The sequence below is a fragment of the Caloenas nicobarica genome, chromosome 9 (genome assembly GCF_036013445.1).
Source record: "Caloenas nicobarica isolate bCalNic1 chromosome 9, bCalNic1.hap1, whole genome shotgun sequence".
NCBI classification, from domain to species: Eukaryota; Metazoa; Chordata; class Aves; order Columbiformes; family Columbidae; genus Caloenas; species Caloenas nicobarica.
Window position 1 is genome coordinate 2,731,280 of NC_088253.1, and position 17,294 is coordinate 2,748,573.

Consider the following 17,294-nt stretch of genomic DNA (forward strand, 5'->3'; position numbering starts at 1 on the left):
CAGGGCTCCCGGGACGGACCTGCTGGGACCAGGGCTCCTGGGATGGACCCGCTGGGACCAGGGCTCCCGGGACGGACCTGCTGGGACCAGGGCTCCTGGGATGGACCCGCTGGGACCAGGGCTCACGGGACGGACCTGCTGGGACCAGGGCTCACGGGACGGACCTGCTGGGACCAGGGCTCCCGGGATGGACCTGCTGGGACCAGGGCTCACGGGACGGACCCGCTGGGACCAGGGCTCCCGGGATGGACCTGCTGGGACCAGGGCTCACGGGACGGACCTGCTGGGACCAGGGCTCCCGGGATGGACCTGCTGGGACCAGGGCTCACGGGACGGACCCGCTGGGACCAGGGCTCCCGGGATGGACCTGCTGGGACCAGGGCTCACGGGACGGACCCGCTGGGACCAGGGCTCACGGGACGGACCCGCTGGGACCAGGGCTCCCGGGATGGACCTGCTGGGACCAGGGCTCCTGGGATGGACCCGCTGGGACCAGGGCTCACAGGACGGACCCTCTGGGACCAGGGCTCACAGGACGGATCCGCTGGGATGGACCCGCCGGGCCCTGGAGTCACCAGCCAGAGCCTCCAACCCACCAGGAAAACACAGGGAGGTGCCTCTTTTCTTAGGGTTAACACAGCAACCAATTTGGAGATAACAATGTCTATAAACTGTACGCCAAGTTGTTCCTGAATGTTCGAGGAGAGGCCACAGTGGCGAAAGCTTCTACTTTCTCCTGCCACATCCTTACACGCAGAAACATATCCCAGTGTGCCAGTCTTCACAACGAGCCGTTTCCCTCCTGAAGCCCTCTGTGCTGACCTCAGAAGAACTGTCATTCATTTGGGTAATCTATTCTTCATTCACTTTTTTTTTTTTTAGAGGGTCCTGTAATCCCAGTAGACACCTTCCCCTTGGACAGGAAGGTTTAAGTATCCAGCCTATATTCACAAGCACTGCTACAAATTCAAAGTTTTGAAATTAAAGTACACACATACAAAAGTAGTGTCATGTTCTTGTCTGGGCTTCAGACATGGATTTGTACACACAAGCAATGGGGAAATCGCACACACAAAGTCCCGTACATATATGTGTGTATGTCTACCACTCATACATACATCAACAGCTTTATATCCACCAGCCCTGACAGAGAAACCAAGGCAGTGAAAATTCGCCACAGGATTTCCATCTCTTGGGGTTTGGTTGGCAGGGGTTTTTTAGTTGTGGGTTCTTGATGGTTTTTGTTGTGTGGGGTTTTTAAAATTTAAATAAATGGAATTAAAATAAAATCCTAAATAAATAATTCAAAAGGAAATGGATTATGAAAGGTATATTACAAAACATCTATGTGAGGAAAATATTAGGCTAATAGACATTAGTAAATGAACAATCTGGTCATATCTTTAGGTGACCAAGGCATGAAAAAACCCACAAAAACACCGAGGACAGCAAACAAAACAAGTTGTTTGTTATTGTTGTATACTAGTAAATATTCCAAATTCCTTTCACCTCCACGGTTATAGAAACAGAGGAGCTGGAAAGGAGTGAGTGGTTTATAAATGTCCAACCACTTGAGCTATACTCGGGCAGTCACCTTTCTATCTCTAATACACAGAAGCTCTGATCATGTAAAACAATCTCCCATACATCCAGCCCTCTGACCCCCTGGCTTCACAAAACTGCTTGTAAGCTCTCACCACTCCTGTTCTGATTTTCCCTGGATCACGCCTCAGCAGGAGTTGCCTCCTTTAATGACCTCATTTTCCTTTCTTTTTTTTTTCCTTCTAACACATGAGATGGTTTCAGATCACACAGAAAGCTGCCACAAGGCCGTTACCTGGTGTGTGTCACTTCACACCCTGTGTCTGATATAGCCCGGGATGTGGAGGGCACAGCTTCCCGGGATGCCGCACTGGACGGTGGAGCTTTGTTTTCATTGTCTCCGGGCTTCTGATGAACAAGCGTCCTGCGGTACTCATCTAGGCACGGGGCTCTGTCCGTCTCGTGTGCTTTAGCAGGAACATTTTGGTTGCCTGCACGATCTTGATTTACAGAGGGAAGACCGTTGTGTTGATTCGAAGCTTTGACACCAATGTCCTTTTGCTGTTGACAGCTCTTAGAGCCACGTGTTTTGCCAGCACCTTCCACCGCCTGCTGCTGCACCGTCCTCTCCTTAACTTGGGCTTTGGAGTCAGCTTTGTGGGCTACGGCACTACAAGTGTTCACCTTCTCACACGCTCCTTTGTTTTCATCCAGCTTTTTCCCACTTTTTGTCTCTGAGTAAAACAAGCCATTAATAAACCATCCTTGACCAAAGTGACGGCAAAACAGAGAGGGAATAAAGCAACCCACCATTCAAAACAACCTATGTGGTCACGTACATCAGAAAGGCAGGAAGAACCACCCCCCTCCCCGCCCAAAATGTTTAAAATCCTTACACCAGCAGGCTTGAGACAGTTATTATTAATGCCTGTGGCTTAATCAGAGGTTTAACTACTCTGCTGGCTTTCCAGCAGCGTTACAGATAGAACTTGGATTCCCGTAAAGCAAACGAACAAACTGCAAGGCTCAAGCATCTAAAATCTGAGCTCGCTCTGTGGGTAATTATAGCGGGTGGTTCAGGGAGCGCAGACCCATCCAGGACCCTCCTGAACCCGATACACCCTCTACATGATTAGAGGGGCAGAGACACACTGAGCAAGACTAAGGGACTTCAGACAGTGCCTCTCGCATTTTCCACGACAGGACAAGAAGGTTCTTCAGCACCTTCTCAGGACAATGGTTGTGAATATTAACAGCGGAAATTTCTAGGGTAACTTCTTTCAGGATGCAGCATGCACAGGTCACTGGCAATCAAGGCTAGCTCACAACTCTGTGTAGCTTTTGGGTCAGAACTGTGAGCATCTGTTTTATTTTTGTCACTTGCTAAACAATGAAGCTAAAAAGGGGATTGCCCGTAATTTAAAGGATTCACTGACCATTTGTGAATACAACAGCATGACAGGGCCCGCTCAACATCACCTTCACCCCTGTTGCAACTTCACGGACATTAATAATGGATGCAACAGGACAATGCCCTGACAGATGCCTCCTAAATAGGAATCTAGCCCTGGCATGGCAATGAAACTCACTGATCAAAAAAAGATATTCCCAAAGTCAACATGGCCCCTTTTGAGAGAGGGGGAGGAGGGAGGGCTGGTTCAGATGTGTTAAAGGAAAAGAATTTATTACGTTTGCTATATGGTATTGTCTCTACCTTCATGGTATCTCTGAACAAGTGCTGCCGTAATTGCAAAGCAAAAAAACCGTGAGGCCAAACAAAGGTGCTGCTTTTAGTTTCTTGATCTTCTCGAATTCTGTGGGGTTTGATCCGGGGGACAGATCATCTTGCAGAGGAGCTGAGAACAGCTCTACTTGCCCAGTAGTGGTGCACAAGGTTACTCAGTTACATTTGAGTAATTCAGGTAGTGGGAAATAGCAGGCTATTAATTTCCAGTTTGTCTGCTGCATGTTCTAGCGCCAAAGCTTGCAGCATGCCTGGAGGGATACATACCTTCCAGAGGCTTCTTGCCTTCAGTTTGGGTTCCTCTGTCACTAAGCACACGCTTAGGTTTTGCACCACTCTCCTCAGACTTATCTTTGGCCTAAAAATGACAGGAGAACATAAAAATAACAGTTATGGCCAAGGATGTTTATTTCCCAGTAGGTTCCTCCAACTGCGTAGGCGTTCAGACTCTGTAAAATGGACACTAACACCTCTGATCTTCCAGATTTTTAGTTACTGCTGTGTTTAATCCCTTCTTCCAAACTCTCTCCGCTTTTGCAGACGGGCGTACTTCTAAAACAAGATGACACGGAATAACACAAGCTCGCCGCTTTCCAAAACTCCCACTGTCAGAGATTTTGTCTCCTGTCATCTTTACTCATCTTGATTAAAAACCATGAAACATAAGAGAGAGATTAGAAAAAGAAATGATACTGTATTTCTGCCGCTTTTTGGCTGGTGACTGAAATATAAACAATTTCTCTGAAGATATTGTTAAAATATTTGCCTCCAGGCATCTGAAGATTCAGGATTTGAGCTATGATAGAGGTGATAGCAGAAAAAGAGCCTCTAGCTTTATGGCAACTCTTGTGCATGTACTTGACATTACGCATGTCACCTTCGGCATGGTTAAAAACAGACTTGTTGTCTTTTAGAAGCAGGTTTTTATCTTTAAGCAAATTTCTTGCTCCAATTAAGAAAGTACAGAGGAGGAATATTTTGTAATAGCACCACTAAACACTTCACACAGCAATACATTTGAAATAAAATTTAAACTCAATAACTGCGAAAAGCATGACACAAAAATAGGAAAAGGCATAACATTTCTTGGTTCACATGTAGTTAAAATCTAGTGATGAGCAGAATCCTATCCTTACTTATACCAGCAAATAAGCAACATTTCAAATATTTTTGCAGATAACTCTGATTACAAAATTGCTGCAAATCAGCCCCTTCATCTGTAAGTAAAAGCAATTAAGAATTTTATGCTCCAACCATATAGATTCCACAAGAGAGCCCCCGAAAACAAAACACCCAAAGATTAAAAGTAGTAACAAAATCATTACCATTTTTATCAGAGCTCTAAGCAAACCTGCGCCGATGACCAGGGAGAACATTATTCTTGCAAAATCCTACGTGCAAAGAAAGCCTTGGATAAGTGACAGTTTAACGCTGGTGGGTTTTTCCATCTGTTTGTTTTTAAAATAAGAAGTTAGAAGTTTGCATCTAATGAAGCTCAATTCATAGTCTTTTATCCATTTGACTCAACCCCACGAAACTTACTCTGTAAATACTCCCATGGCATTCCTGGAATGCTGTCACACCATCGAACGGTCCCCGCAGAGATGAAAACGGTGGCGTCCCCTCCTGTCCCCACAGCGAGCGCCCTTGGCTGAGCACTCGCCATCACAAACAGCAAAGGTTGGGAAACAGAGACAAAGAGGTAGCAGATTCTTTCTGTGTGAAACCCCTGGGCAACGCTGGAGCTCTTTGGACGTGTCTATGCTGCTATCGCAGAACAGGCTGCAAAAGCCAGAGCAAAGTCAGCACATGGCTCAGTGCAAGCCGAGTTTTTCCTAAATTCGCCTGTGCTTTGCTCCATGTCACCCCGACGAGGTCACACACAGACGCTGCCGCACTGGTTCAAACCTCGTTCACATTTCCCTCAGCAACCCGTGATCAAAGTATAGACATATCTTAAGGTCTTATAACTGACGTTACGCTCTGCTTTCAGAACCATTCGCGACCAGAAACAGAAGAGGAGAACAATGACGGTCACATCGCACAACCAGAGTTAGTCAGAAAACTCTCCGCTTGCCCCATGTGTGTTGCATGTTCCACAAGCCCAGAGCGAGCGCCTTGACGGAGACCTGCAGCCCAGCCTGGTCCATGGGCTCATCCCACCTCTCAGGCTCTATCCACCCAGCCATGAAGCTCTGATGAAGTCTTGGCCTTCTTCAGTGTCTTCTTTGAAGTTCTGATGTCTTCTTTGAAGCTCTGATGAAGTCCTGGCCTCCTTCAGTGTCTTCTTTGAAGTTCTGATGTCTTTTTTCAAGCTCTGATGAAGTCCTGGCCTCCTTCAGTGTCTTCTTTGAAGTTCTGATGTCTTTTTTTAAGCTCTGATGAAGTCCTGGCCTCCTTCAGTGTCTTCTTTGAAGTTCTGATGTCCTCTTTGAAGCTCTGATGAAGTCCTGGCCTCCTTCAGGGTCCTCTTTGGCAAAGCCCGACGAGGAGCAGCACACAGTGGCTGACAGCTCATCCCATCCATGTGAAACGTTCCTCCAGCACCCCTCTCATCACCTCCCTTCACTGACATCCCTCCTTACTGCTCCTTTCGCTTACAAACTGACAATCTGGAAATCCAGAATTAAGATTGATATCTAATGCGTGACTTACTGTTCTCAACACTAATGGAAGCTCTTTATAAATTCTTCTAACAGCATAGCTCACTTGTCAGCAGTCAGAAGGCCTGAAAAGGTATGTCAGCATCTAGCATAGCCCTGTTCTTGTAAAAGTTTAGGTGTACCTCCCACTAAAATATTTTACAGTTTTGGTGAAACATATTTGGATTAAGATACAAATGGACATTTGCATTTGAGCTAAGTTCCTCTTACTGTAGTCACAGCTCTATGTACAAGGAGGTTCTTGGAATGAACAAACCTATTCCAACTCTTGCATTTTTTCCCCTCTTCTTCCCCACTGTGGGATACAAGCCATAGTGAAAAGTGAGAACTCCCTTTAGCTAAGACTAGTACCAGATGCCTGTAACTTTTAAAGACAATGTTAATAGATTCCAAAACACGGTATCAACTACTTAGGGATCTTGTGTGTTCCTCTCTCATTGTCATCAATAATTAAGAAATGCATCAGAATTTATGTCTAGGAACTTGCAAACACAAGAACTATTTGATTTGGGGAGTGAACGGTACGAAGGAGTTGACGAAGCCACAGATTCATCACAAGGAAGTAGCTAAAGACAAATTAGATGTCTAAGGACGTACCGGTCTGCCCAGTAACGTTACCACAGCACAGGTTTTAGTAACTGGTGTTGTGTTCAGAATTCACAATCAATCAAGAAAATGGAAGCTTTTTCCAACAAAAAAACGCTCGCAGTATGTAACACATACATTTCACCGGGGCCTCAGTTCAGCCACTAATTTAATGACATTGCTGGTCTTTGAGTCCTGGTAGAAGCTGAATTTCCCTTTCCAGCAGCCACCTACCCCTCGTCCTGGTCCCAGGGCTGTGCGCCCGCTCTGGGAGCTCAGACGTCGGACACCAGGCACGTTCTGAGCCTGGAACAGCAATACTGAAAGGAAAACCTCGATTCTGTCATATGCAAGAAATCGGCAGGAGATCCTAAACCCTGCTACATCATAAAGAAAAATATGAAGAACGGTAAAACGAAACCAACCTCAACAAGGATTTCCAGCAGACTCCCCTTCTTCCAGGGCACGATGCCTTTGAGAATAAAATCCACCACTTTAGAATTTTTCAATACTTCTCCCACAAATGTAAGAACTTTATCCAGTGTATCGATCCTTTTCTCTATCTTTGCCAGCCTCTCCTTATGCTTCAAGGCATCCAGCTGGGCAGCTCTCATCAACTTCAGCACTTCGGAGCAGATGCTCTGGACATCAGTCTGGTGAGCGCCGTCCGACACCGCCAGGCCTTTGTTCACGTTGTCTGTCTCAACAGAGGCTGCTCGGGACACTGTTAGCTTGTTAATGCCTTTTTCTACATCATCAATGCCTTTGTTAACTCGCTGCAATTTGCCTGTCAGATCTTCTTGGAAGCGCAACATTTTGTCCATCTTTTCATTCAAGAGATTCAGTTTTTTGTCCATCATACTTAAATTGTTCACTTTCGTGGGCTGTAACTTGGTCGGGGCATTTCCCTCTGCAAGGTCCAAGCTACCCGCAGACATTTTTTCCAGACAGCAGGATGGCAAATAGATCAGGTTGGATTTTCATTAATCATAAATTAGAAAATGAGAGTCTGAAAGTTAATCTTCTTCAGCTATTCCTATACCAGACAACCTCACTTATTGGAGTTGCTAGAGCATATCATGAGGCAGCTACTGCACAAAAGATTTATTTCTGTGTTATCTGTTTCTTACTGTGTGCTTTCAATAATGGAGGTAATTTGGCACAAGACTATATTTTCTTGGGCCTCCTTGACGTCACAAAACCATTTAAAATTCTTTCTCAAGTGGCTGTTGATAGACAAGTATCTGAACAATTGCCAATGCCTGAGCAGACCTCTGGAGGGAGGAGGACTGTTTTTGTGACCAGTTTTAGTTCCGTGATAAGGAAAAGAACTTGCTAGAGCGTTTCTCTTCACTAAATAGGAAAAATATAAAAGTAGATTGGGTGGCCTTGTGCTAAGGCTTGGAAGAATTCAGCTTCATAGCACGGACACAGAGCCCCCAGCATAGATGCAGGGTGTGCTCTTTAGGTTGGCTGGCACTCGAATTTAAAAATAGAGTACAATGACAAGGATCTGAAATACATATCTAGCACCAGCATGTCTTTGTCAACTGAAACTTCTAAAATTAAATCTTTCTCCCCGGCTATGCAAGTAAACTGAGTAAAAAAAAAAAAATCTTCATGAAGGCACAGCAGAATTAGTCCAACTATTAGCAACAAAATTATTAAGTCACAGATCTTATTTAAAGGATTTGTTACTGACTTGCTTTCACTTCTAAATCACAGCGTGTCTACTACAGAAATTACAGTCAGTCACTAAAGAAAAGTAGTTATTATACTTTATACATGCACAGCCCCCACTGCCACGGAATGCTTCAGAAACCACTAATAAACGTGTCCTTACAACAGGACGCAGAAGGAGAGCCAGTCCTGTTGACACTGGGACTGTTCACCTTCAAGGGAGAGTTTGAAGACCAGGCAATGACTTCAGAAGAAAACTTGGCCTGTGAAAACCAATGGGAGTCGTCATTTCATGCCATGTCACTTCTCCTGATCAAAAAAATATTTGAGAGTCACTGGTATTTTCACAGTGGTCTGGGATAGTATGGTGTAAGTTTTATGACACCACATATAATCTTATTTCAATAATCAAGCATACAATGCAATAAGGACACTGGCAATAAAAGGTTTGCAACTCTACTACTCCATTTAAAGAATCAGAGTTTTCACCCAAATGCCTTTAAGTGATTAATTCTTTCAAGACTATAAACATGCTTGATGACAAATGAAACAGCCAACATTTTCACTAAATCAAGAGTACCAGCTGAATGCTGTCCTCTTAGCAACAAGAAGAAAAAGGTGGAGTTGTTTGATTGTTTGATTTAGACAACTTGCAGCAAGTATTTCAATAAGGAAACCCAGCCACACACTGAGGACTTCATTGCTCACCAGCCGTTGCCGTCGCAGGACGAGCCTCTGGGCTGGGCTGTTCCTCTGAAATCCGGAACCTTCTTCGTATTTAACAACTGAGAGCCAAAAGCATTAATGCTGCCCCTACAAGTGTTATTATTCATTTAACTCTCATTACGCAATCCTCCTCACATACAACGGCCTCTAATGCTAAATGCTGTGTAAAACGAAAAAGACGACTTTAAAAAAAAAAAAAAAGGCAATCTCTGAATTTATTACATATTATACAAGCAGACTTGCCTGACTGCAATTCAAGGGGCACAAACCATCTCCTCCTCCGGATTCCGCCACGTGCACTGTGTGTTCCATCTACATGGAGCAGATTTCGCCACCAGGGCACCGCAGGATGTGCGAGATAACGCACGGCCCAGAGTTCTTGCTACATGCAGCAAATATTCCGTGCTAGTTTTGTCTGAAGGACATACAGGGAAGATACAGCCAAAGCTGCCGCCTGCTCAGATACAGCCGTTTGGCTTACAACACTACGTGCAGCGCACTGTGCATCCATCAGCAGCGGCAAAAGTACGGGTGGGATGGAAAGAGAAGAAGATAACATCATTTGGCCCATAGTGAGAAGTTTTAAACATCTGTCACAAAGTTATGAAGGTCAGTTTTCTTTTTTCTTTCAATTTCCTTCTCCTCTCTCCTTTTAAACTTCTGGTAAACACACACCAAAAAAAAAAAAAAAAAAAAAAAAAGCTGCAACAGAACTAACTGATCGTTTTGCCTTTGGGATGATAATATGCCCAATTTCTGTCCAAAAAAATCTTTTAGCCCTTTTGCTTTGAATGACAATAGAAGGCGATTTTTGTTAAGAACATTGATTTAGTGCCTGATGTTTGCATCTTGCTTGAGCAGCCTGAAGAGAGCAATCAGTTCCACCGACAGGCTCCAGCCTTTCAATACTTACCAAAGAATAAGAGAAAAATCCTCAATTGCCTGACTCCATTATTGCACGTCATAGTATACCCATCCTTCAACACCACAAAAGAGTACAGTTATTGTCACAAATGTAATAGCCTATTAAACTCACTTTTTCTTTGTGAGGAGCTACTGCCTATAACCACATTTTGCACTTGCATACTGCAACACATCTTGCTTCATCTTCAGTACTCCCCAAATTACATCTGAGGAACTGGAGTGTTGTGTGAGCGACGAAAAGCAGCGGATCTTGAGGCACCTCTGCAGCTTGTCCCCCTTGTCATGGGCGAAACCAACTGCTGAGCCACCAGACTCCACCACAGTCTTAAATAATAAATAATACTTAATAAACTTAACAAAGTTTCTGCTGATAATTGGTCCCCTGTGGATTTCTGCTTGTTTCTTCCAAGTAACCAAAAATGAGCACTGCGATCTGGAGTGTGCAGGGAAATGCTTCGGTTCCATCGAGAGCTGAACTGAAATGAACTTCCCCGATCCCTTTAAAATATCCCCAAGGTATCGAGTATCTCAGGAGTGCCATAGAAAAGGAACACAAATGCTGCAGAACCAGAACTGCACTTGACTTTGAACTGACGATGCCAAAGACACTGCTGTTCTCAATGGGGAAATGAGAGTTTATTCCTCTTTGGCTTCATTCCCATGCACACCCTCCCAGTTTTGAAAGAGAGATGTCAGAAAAGAAGAGAAAAATTTACATTCGACACCAAGAATCTATGATATGGCGGTTAATTTATGATCCCTCCTTGCTAGCTCTGACACAAAGGAAGAAAAAAACACAAAGATGGAGTGAAGAGAAAAAAAAAAAAAAGTTAAAAAAATACCTGCAGCACATACTGAAGTGACAGCGGAGGCTTATATCCCAAATGAGAAATGTCACAGAGGTTAAAACCAGCTGCTCAAACAGATCATCTCATTAGATTATTGCATTGCTTCCAACAACACAGTAAAACTGGAGATGGCTGGAAATATGTAGGTAAATGAAAAAATAACCTTTTGAAAGGCCAAAACAAAGCCAAAGTTTGATAGAGAACTTGGGGGCTTTGGGAGAAGTTTGCAATGGTTACAGTTCAGAGTTCTAAGGAGATGAAGAACTCAATGTGGCCAAACGACAGGAGTTTGCGAAGAGAAAAACAACAACAAAAAAACCAAACCAACAACAACAACAAAACCACAAAAACCAAAACCAACCAACCAACCAAAGCACACACACAAAAACAAACAAACAAAAAATCACATGAAAACCACAGCAGATAAGTTCAAAACAATCTGGCTGAACCCGCTAAACACTAATCAGGAAAAAAAATACTGATAAATGTCCTTTACATATTTAGAAACCAGCTGTCAACTTTTCCAAGCTACACTGAAAAATCTACTTAATCTACATCTAGTTGCTGCAGCTCATTAACATACACTTATAGTTTTCCCTCCAGCAAATAAAGGGTAACTGAATTTTTTTTACATTACCTAAACTTCTGAAAAATTAAGCCAGTGAGTAATTACCAGTGAGTAATTTCTCATGAACAGCGTGTTTCCTAGACACATGAAATTTGGTAAATCACGTGCACAGAGCAATGGTGCAGCAAGAGACCAATTCTCATGACAAACGGCAAGCACTGAAATGGGCATTGGTGCTAATTTAGAAGAATAATTTCCAAGGGCAAGATCCACCATGGAGTCTGGATGAGCCCAATCACCGGGTTTCTGCGCAGATCAGGCAAAGAGTCTGTAAAGCACTATTGGTCTTCCCAAGTGACCCTGGCATGACATATTTCAATATTGCCTCGCTCGCAAGGGTATGTCACTGCAGTACTAGATCAACTAAATCTTATCAATCGCTATATAAACTCTTTTTTTTTCTATGTATTTAATGACGCAAAATTGTTAACACGCTAGGTTATGAAACACACTCTGTCCTGACTTCTTCCCCCAGTTCTCTTTCATTCTTTTTCAGACGACTGAGTCCAAGTGCGATGCTCCCAGAACCACGGAATCCCAGAATGTCAGGGACTGGAAGGGACCTCGAAAGCTCATCCAGTGCAACCCCCCCGCCGGAGCAGGAACACCCAGATGAGGTTACACAGGAAGGTGTCCAGGCGGGTTGGGATGTCTGCAGAGAAGGAGACTCCACAACCTCCCTGGGCAGCCTGGGCCAGGCTCTGGCACCCTCACCATGAAGAAGTTTCTTCTCGTATTCAAGTGGAACCTCCTGTGTTCCAGTTTGCAACCATTGCCCCTTGTCCCAGGCAGCGGCGCAGCTCAGGCCACTGAACCCAAGACCCGCAGCATTGCAATGCATCTGCCAGGCAGCTGACAGCAGAGCCCGACAGATCCATTACGACATTTCATTTACATCAAAGTCATCAGATTTCCAGATAACACTGTTTACCATTTGCCCACATGGCTTAACAAGAACCTTTAAGTCCTTCCTCCAGGTTCCTTTGCCTCTCAGGAGGCCAAGAGAGCACCTGTTGCCCATCCACATTCACTCACTTGACTCCAGAGCTCACTCTCAACACCAAGACTGTTACCCACAGAAATTACTGTAATAAGGTGTCTCATTACTTTTAATTTTCATTCTTTCAAACTTCTTTTCTTTTCTTTTCTTTTTTCTTTTCTTTCCTTTTCTTTCCTTTCCTTTCCTTTTCTTTCCTTTCCTTTTCTTTCCTTTTCTTTTCTTTTTTCCTTTCTTTTCCTTTCTTTTCCTTTCTTTTCTTTCCTTTTCTTTCCTTTTTTCCTTTGTTTTCCTTTCTTTTCCTTTCTTTTCTTTCCTTTTCTTTCCTTTTCTTTCCTTTTCTTTTCTTTTCCCTTCTTTTCTTTTCCTCTCTTCTCTTTTCCTTTCTTTGCTTTGCTTTGCTTTTCATTGCTTTTCATTGCTTTCTTTTCTTTTTTGATTAAAATGTCGGAGAGGTCTAAATCAGCAAGGGAATACAGCACATAACAGACTTCATTACAGGACAGTTGACTATTCACTTGATCCAGAATTTCCTTATCATGGTGTTCTGGTTATTAGTGGGGAATAGCGATGTCAAGAAGTGTTCTTACTTCAAAAAAAATTTTAAAAATCCCCCCGTTGTTAGGTTCCTGTAAAGACCATTATAAGCAAGGAACACTGAGCACAGAACTTGGTGTTTGTTGTACCACAGTGGCAACTATTGGGTGGAAATATGTGTGAGAGAGAAAAGAAGGGTAGCTGGGCTAGCGGTATTGCTGCTTTTTAACTTTGGAAATGTCAGTGAAGGAGCCAATTAAAAAAAAAAACAAAAAAACAAACAAACCACAAAAATGCTGCTACTTAACTATTTTACCCGCTTGGAGCGGAAGGGTGGTAACCAGTAATGTTTCCCTGGTGTGGTGATAAGGATTCACCCTCCCACTCCTCCACGTCCTCCAACAAAGAGCTCTCCTCTGGAAACCGAACAGAAAAGTCATGTTGCGCGTTCTGCTTTCCCTGAATTTCAGTGATTTTACATCTAACATAGCCAGTTCTTCGTAAAGCCTGATTATTTTAACGGTCAGCCACAAAAGCTACCCTTGGATTTAAGAAGTCTCTCATTTACAAGACGCTTTCTCAGAGCTCCTAGGAGCTCAGCAGAGAACCTTATGGCATCTTTTACACCTGCCCAAAGCTCCTGTGCCCTGTTTGGCTGTAAGTCAAGAGGGATCCACCATCACCTGGGGAGCAGCCTTGGCTGTGCAGCAATGCCGGCAGAAATAAAAACAGTAAAACCAAATTCTTGTCACTGAAAGCATGTGATAGGCCTCTCAGTATAAATATATAGGGAACAGATCTGTTGCATAAGAAAGGGTTATTTCCAGACAGTCAGCTGTTCAGAAAAAAGAACTTTACATAATCCAGAGTTTGCTCCAAAATACATCGAAATCCGCACAGCCATTCTTGCTGACTTGAAATTTGACAAACCAAATCCCTCAGAAAAGTCTCTGCTTTGCCAGCAACCCGCTTGTGTTTGAGAGGATGAACATCACCAAATTGCACTGCCCTTTGGTTTGTCTTCTGTTCCCTTCCTGCTTCAGGTTTGAAAAATGACAAGAACGCACACACGGAGCTGCACTAACTCACTGATCTGTAACTATCATTTCCAACCACACCTTTCTCAACACCACAACTGACAACTGGTGTACGAATATATCCCGCTACTTTCTTGGCTCCTTCACTGACATTTCCAAAGTTAAAAAGCAACAATACTTCTACCCCAGCTACCCTTCAGTAAGCCGGCGTCTCCGGTAGCGATTTTTCTTCTCACACACATATTTCCACCCAATAGTTGCCACTGTGGTACAACAAACACCAAGTTCTGTGCTCAGTGTTCCTTGCTCATAATGGTCTTTACAGGAACCTGACAACGGGGGGATTTTTAAAATTTTTTTTAAGTAAGAACACATCTTGACATCGCTATTCCCCACTAATAACCAGAACACCATGTTAAGGAAATTCTAGATCAAGTAAATAGTCAACTGTCCTGTAATGAAGTCTGTTACGTGCTGTATTCCCCTGCTGATTTAGATCTCTCTGACATTTTGTTTTGACGTCATTCGCAAACACAGGAATAACTTGATCAGCTCAGGCTTGATCTCCACACAAACTCGGCTTTGAAAAACATTCAGAGGAAAGAGAGCTTGGGTACAAAGGCTGGTGGTTTTGCACTCTTCCCTGTAATCAAATACTCACAGGGAAGCCACTCGCAGCCGTTTAGGTGAAGGCTTAAACATCTGGAAAAAACCCACAGAAAATGCTGCATCCATTTCAGGTGTACGAAAGAACTTCAGCTAAATTTGGAACAGCTTTCATCGACTTAGAAGAAAAGCTTTTCTGAAAGAAAATCATGCCACATACCAGTGGAAACGCAGAAAGCCACTAACAACAGGTGCCAAGCTTCCACAGCAAAGATGAGAAGGCATTTTGTTAAGTTTCTCTCTCTAAAGCAGATAGTTTAAGAACAGCTGGGTGCGGAATTACAAGTCCTGAGTTAGGGCCCCGGTGGTACGACTAAGCGCATTGATCCATTTTTCCACCTAAAGTTTGTATCTCCGTACAAATACCTGGTAAACCCAGAAAACCACAGCGCATTCAGTGCACCCATTTCCAGACCAGCTGGCAAAACCTGGTGCTTCTCTGGGATGCTTCTATCAGAACTCGGGAAGTTTTTCTTCTCCTCCATGGTGCTATCTTACACCAACATTCAAAGACTCCAGAGTATTAATTTTAAGCAACCACATACAAGTTTCTCTGCACTTATAAGAAGCTCCTGAATTAAAACCACTAAGCCATCGATTTCACACTGCTCTGTTAGATCAGTGACAGGTTAATCTCCAGATACACTGCAGAGACAGCTGCAGTCTAAACCCAGATACACCAATAAGCAGCGTTAGACCAAAACACCAGCACCAAGTCCTGGCACTGTAAAGCAAAATCATTCAGAGGAAAGCAAGCAAATAACACTGTTGATAAAAGATCCGGGGTACAAACGGCTTGGATTTCATATTAAGTTGATATCAGGAGTAGCTGTCACTAAAGGGATGCGTGCCCGTCACGCACCCAGTAACAGCACATCAAGATCTTCTCAGTGTGAGAAATTAGGAGAACAGCTCAAATGCTGGGCAGGATGCTGGAGAAGATGCAGCACTATTGTGCAGAGAGGTGAGCACCAGGACAGCAAGTGACATCTGGCAAGAGTCTCTACATCTAATCCATGAAAACGGTGGAATACAGAGCTTCCTGGCTCCTGTTCAGCCACAACGGGAGGGACAGGAAAATTTTGCAAAAGTTTCTCTAAACTGAAGATAGTGAAGCGTGGACCTTATGAAATTCTGTATGGACAATACCCCAGTGGAATGTGCACCGAAACAAACCCAGTGCCTCACAGCAACCACTGACAGCTTTCTGCCTGGCTTCCCAAGACCAGTGACCACCGATGGCCACGGTAAGGACTGCCTCACGGAGCAGAATGACCCCGTCAGCCATGCAAGAACTTGCGCCAATGCTTTCTGGCCCTAAGACTGATAATTCTGTATAAAGCAAACCCAGAAACAAGGTGGTCGGTCAATCACCAAATGTGTAGCAAACTATTTCCTTTTTGTAGCAAGAGAGGTCACGGAAGATGCAATTCAGTCTGTGCCAATTCCTAAAGAGGTGCTGAGAATGAATCAGGACACTGAAGCTGCAGCTTCGCACGCTGGGCTTCTGGGGGACTTCAGCTGAAACTCAGAACAGGAACTCACCAAGCAAATATCCAGAACAGAACTATTTATAGAAAAAGGGTATTTCTTTCTAATTCTGCCCAGTCCCATACAATACCAGTGAGAATGCAATGTCAGTGCTGGAAGGGACCAGGTCTCTGAACAGCAGCATTCAGGACAGTACATACCTGAAGTTGGAGGCGTGAGGAAATATGTTGGATGAGCCAGAAAGCACGTGTACTGCTCAAGGCTGAACACCAAAATGAGGACACAAATGAGAGAATGAAAAGTGAACCACAACAGCAGGAGGACTATCTTAATTCAGCCATGAGAGAAGGTGAAAACAAACCTTTTTTGTAATGTCAGAGACTATATATAGTTTACTACTCTAGTTTCTGGGATATGAACTGTCTGAAAAGATACTCAACAGAATATATTTAGACTGCAAGTGACTATATACCGGTGCAAAATTTAAACTGGAGCATATGACACCTTTCAAGTTCCCACAAAGCCTGGGAAGACAGTGTTAACAACTGAGCTGCTCAGAAATTTTCCAACCATGTGTTTTTCCAAAAGTCCCAATCCTAAGCAGCTTCCATTGATTTTTTTTTCCTTCAGTGTGTCAGCCTCTCTGCCGGCCCGGGGCAGCACCCGCGCACAGCCTGCCCAGCCTCGGCACCCGGGGGGCAGATCCGCGGCCTGGATCCCAGATCTGCTCTGCTGAGAGGGACTGCTCAGGGAACGGGAGCCTGAACGGCAGGGGCCAGGGACTGGTCTCTGGCAGGTCTGTAATCCAAGCAAGAATCACAGAATATTAGGGACTGGAAGGGACCTCGAAAGCTCATCCAGCCCAATCCCCCCGCCGGAGCAGGAACACCCAGATGAGGTTACACGGGAAGGTGTCCAGGCGGGTTGGAATGTCTGCAGAGAAGGAGACTCCACAACCTCCCTGGGCAGCCTGGGCCAGGCTCTGGCACCCTCACCATGAAGAAGTTTCTGCTCATCTTTCAGTGGAACCTCCTGTGTTCCAGTTTGCACCCATTGCCCCTTGTCCTATCACTGGTTGTCACCCAGAAGAGCCTGGCTCCATCCTCCTGACACTCCCCCTTTCCATATTGATCCCCATGAACGAGTCACCCCTCAGTCTCCTCTTCTCCAGCTCCAGAGCCCCAGCTCCTCAGCCTTTCCTCACACGGGAGATGCTCCACTCCCTT

General features: G+C 44.4%; 1 protein-coding gene across 2 annotated transcripts in view; it reads right to left on the reverse strand.

Moving 5' to 3' along the window:
• Nucleotides 1-17,294, reverse strand: part of MYLK3 (myosin light chain kinase 3) — a 45,570-nt gene that overhangs the window by 17,772 nt on the left and 10,504 nt on the right. The window contains exons 3-5 of one of the 2 annotated variants that reach the window (XM_065641080.1): nucleotides 4,612-4,677; nucleotides 3,554-3,644; nucleotides 1,838-2,276 (exon numbers count right to left, since the gene is read on the reverse strand). In XM_065641080.1, the coding sequence (XP_065497152.1) occupies nucleotides 1,838-2,276; nucleotides 3,554-3,644; nucleotides 4,612-4,677 (596 nt within the window). The remainder of the gene's footprint in view (nucleotides 1-1,837; nucleotides 2,277-3,553; nucleotides 3,645-4,611; nucleotides 4,678-17,294) is intronic. The other variant, XM_065641081.1, reaches the window with a different exon arrangement.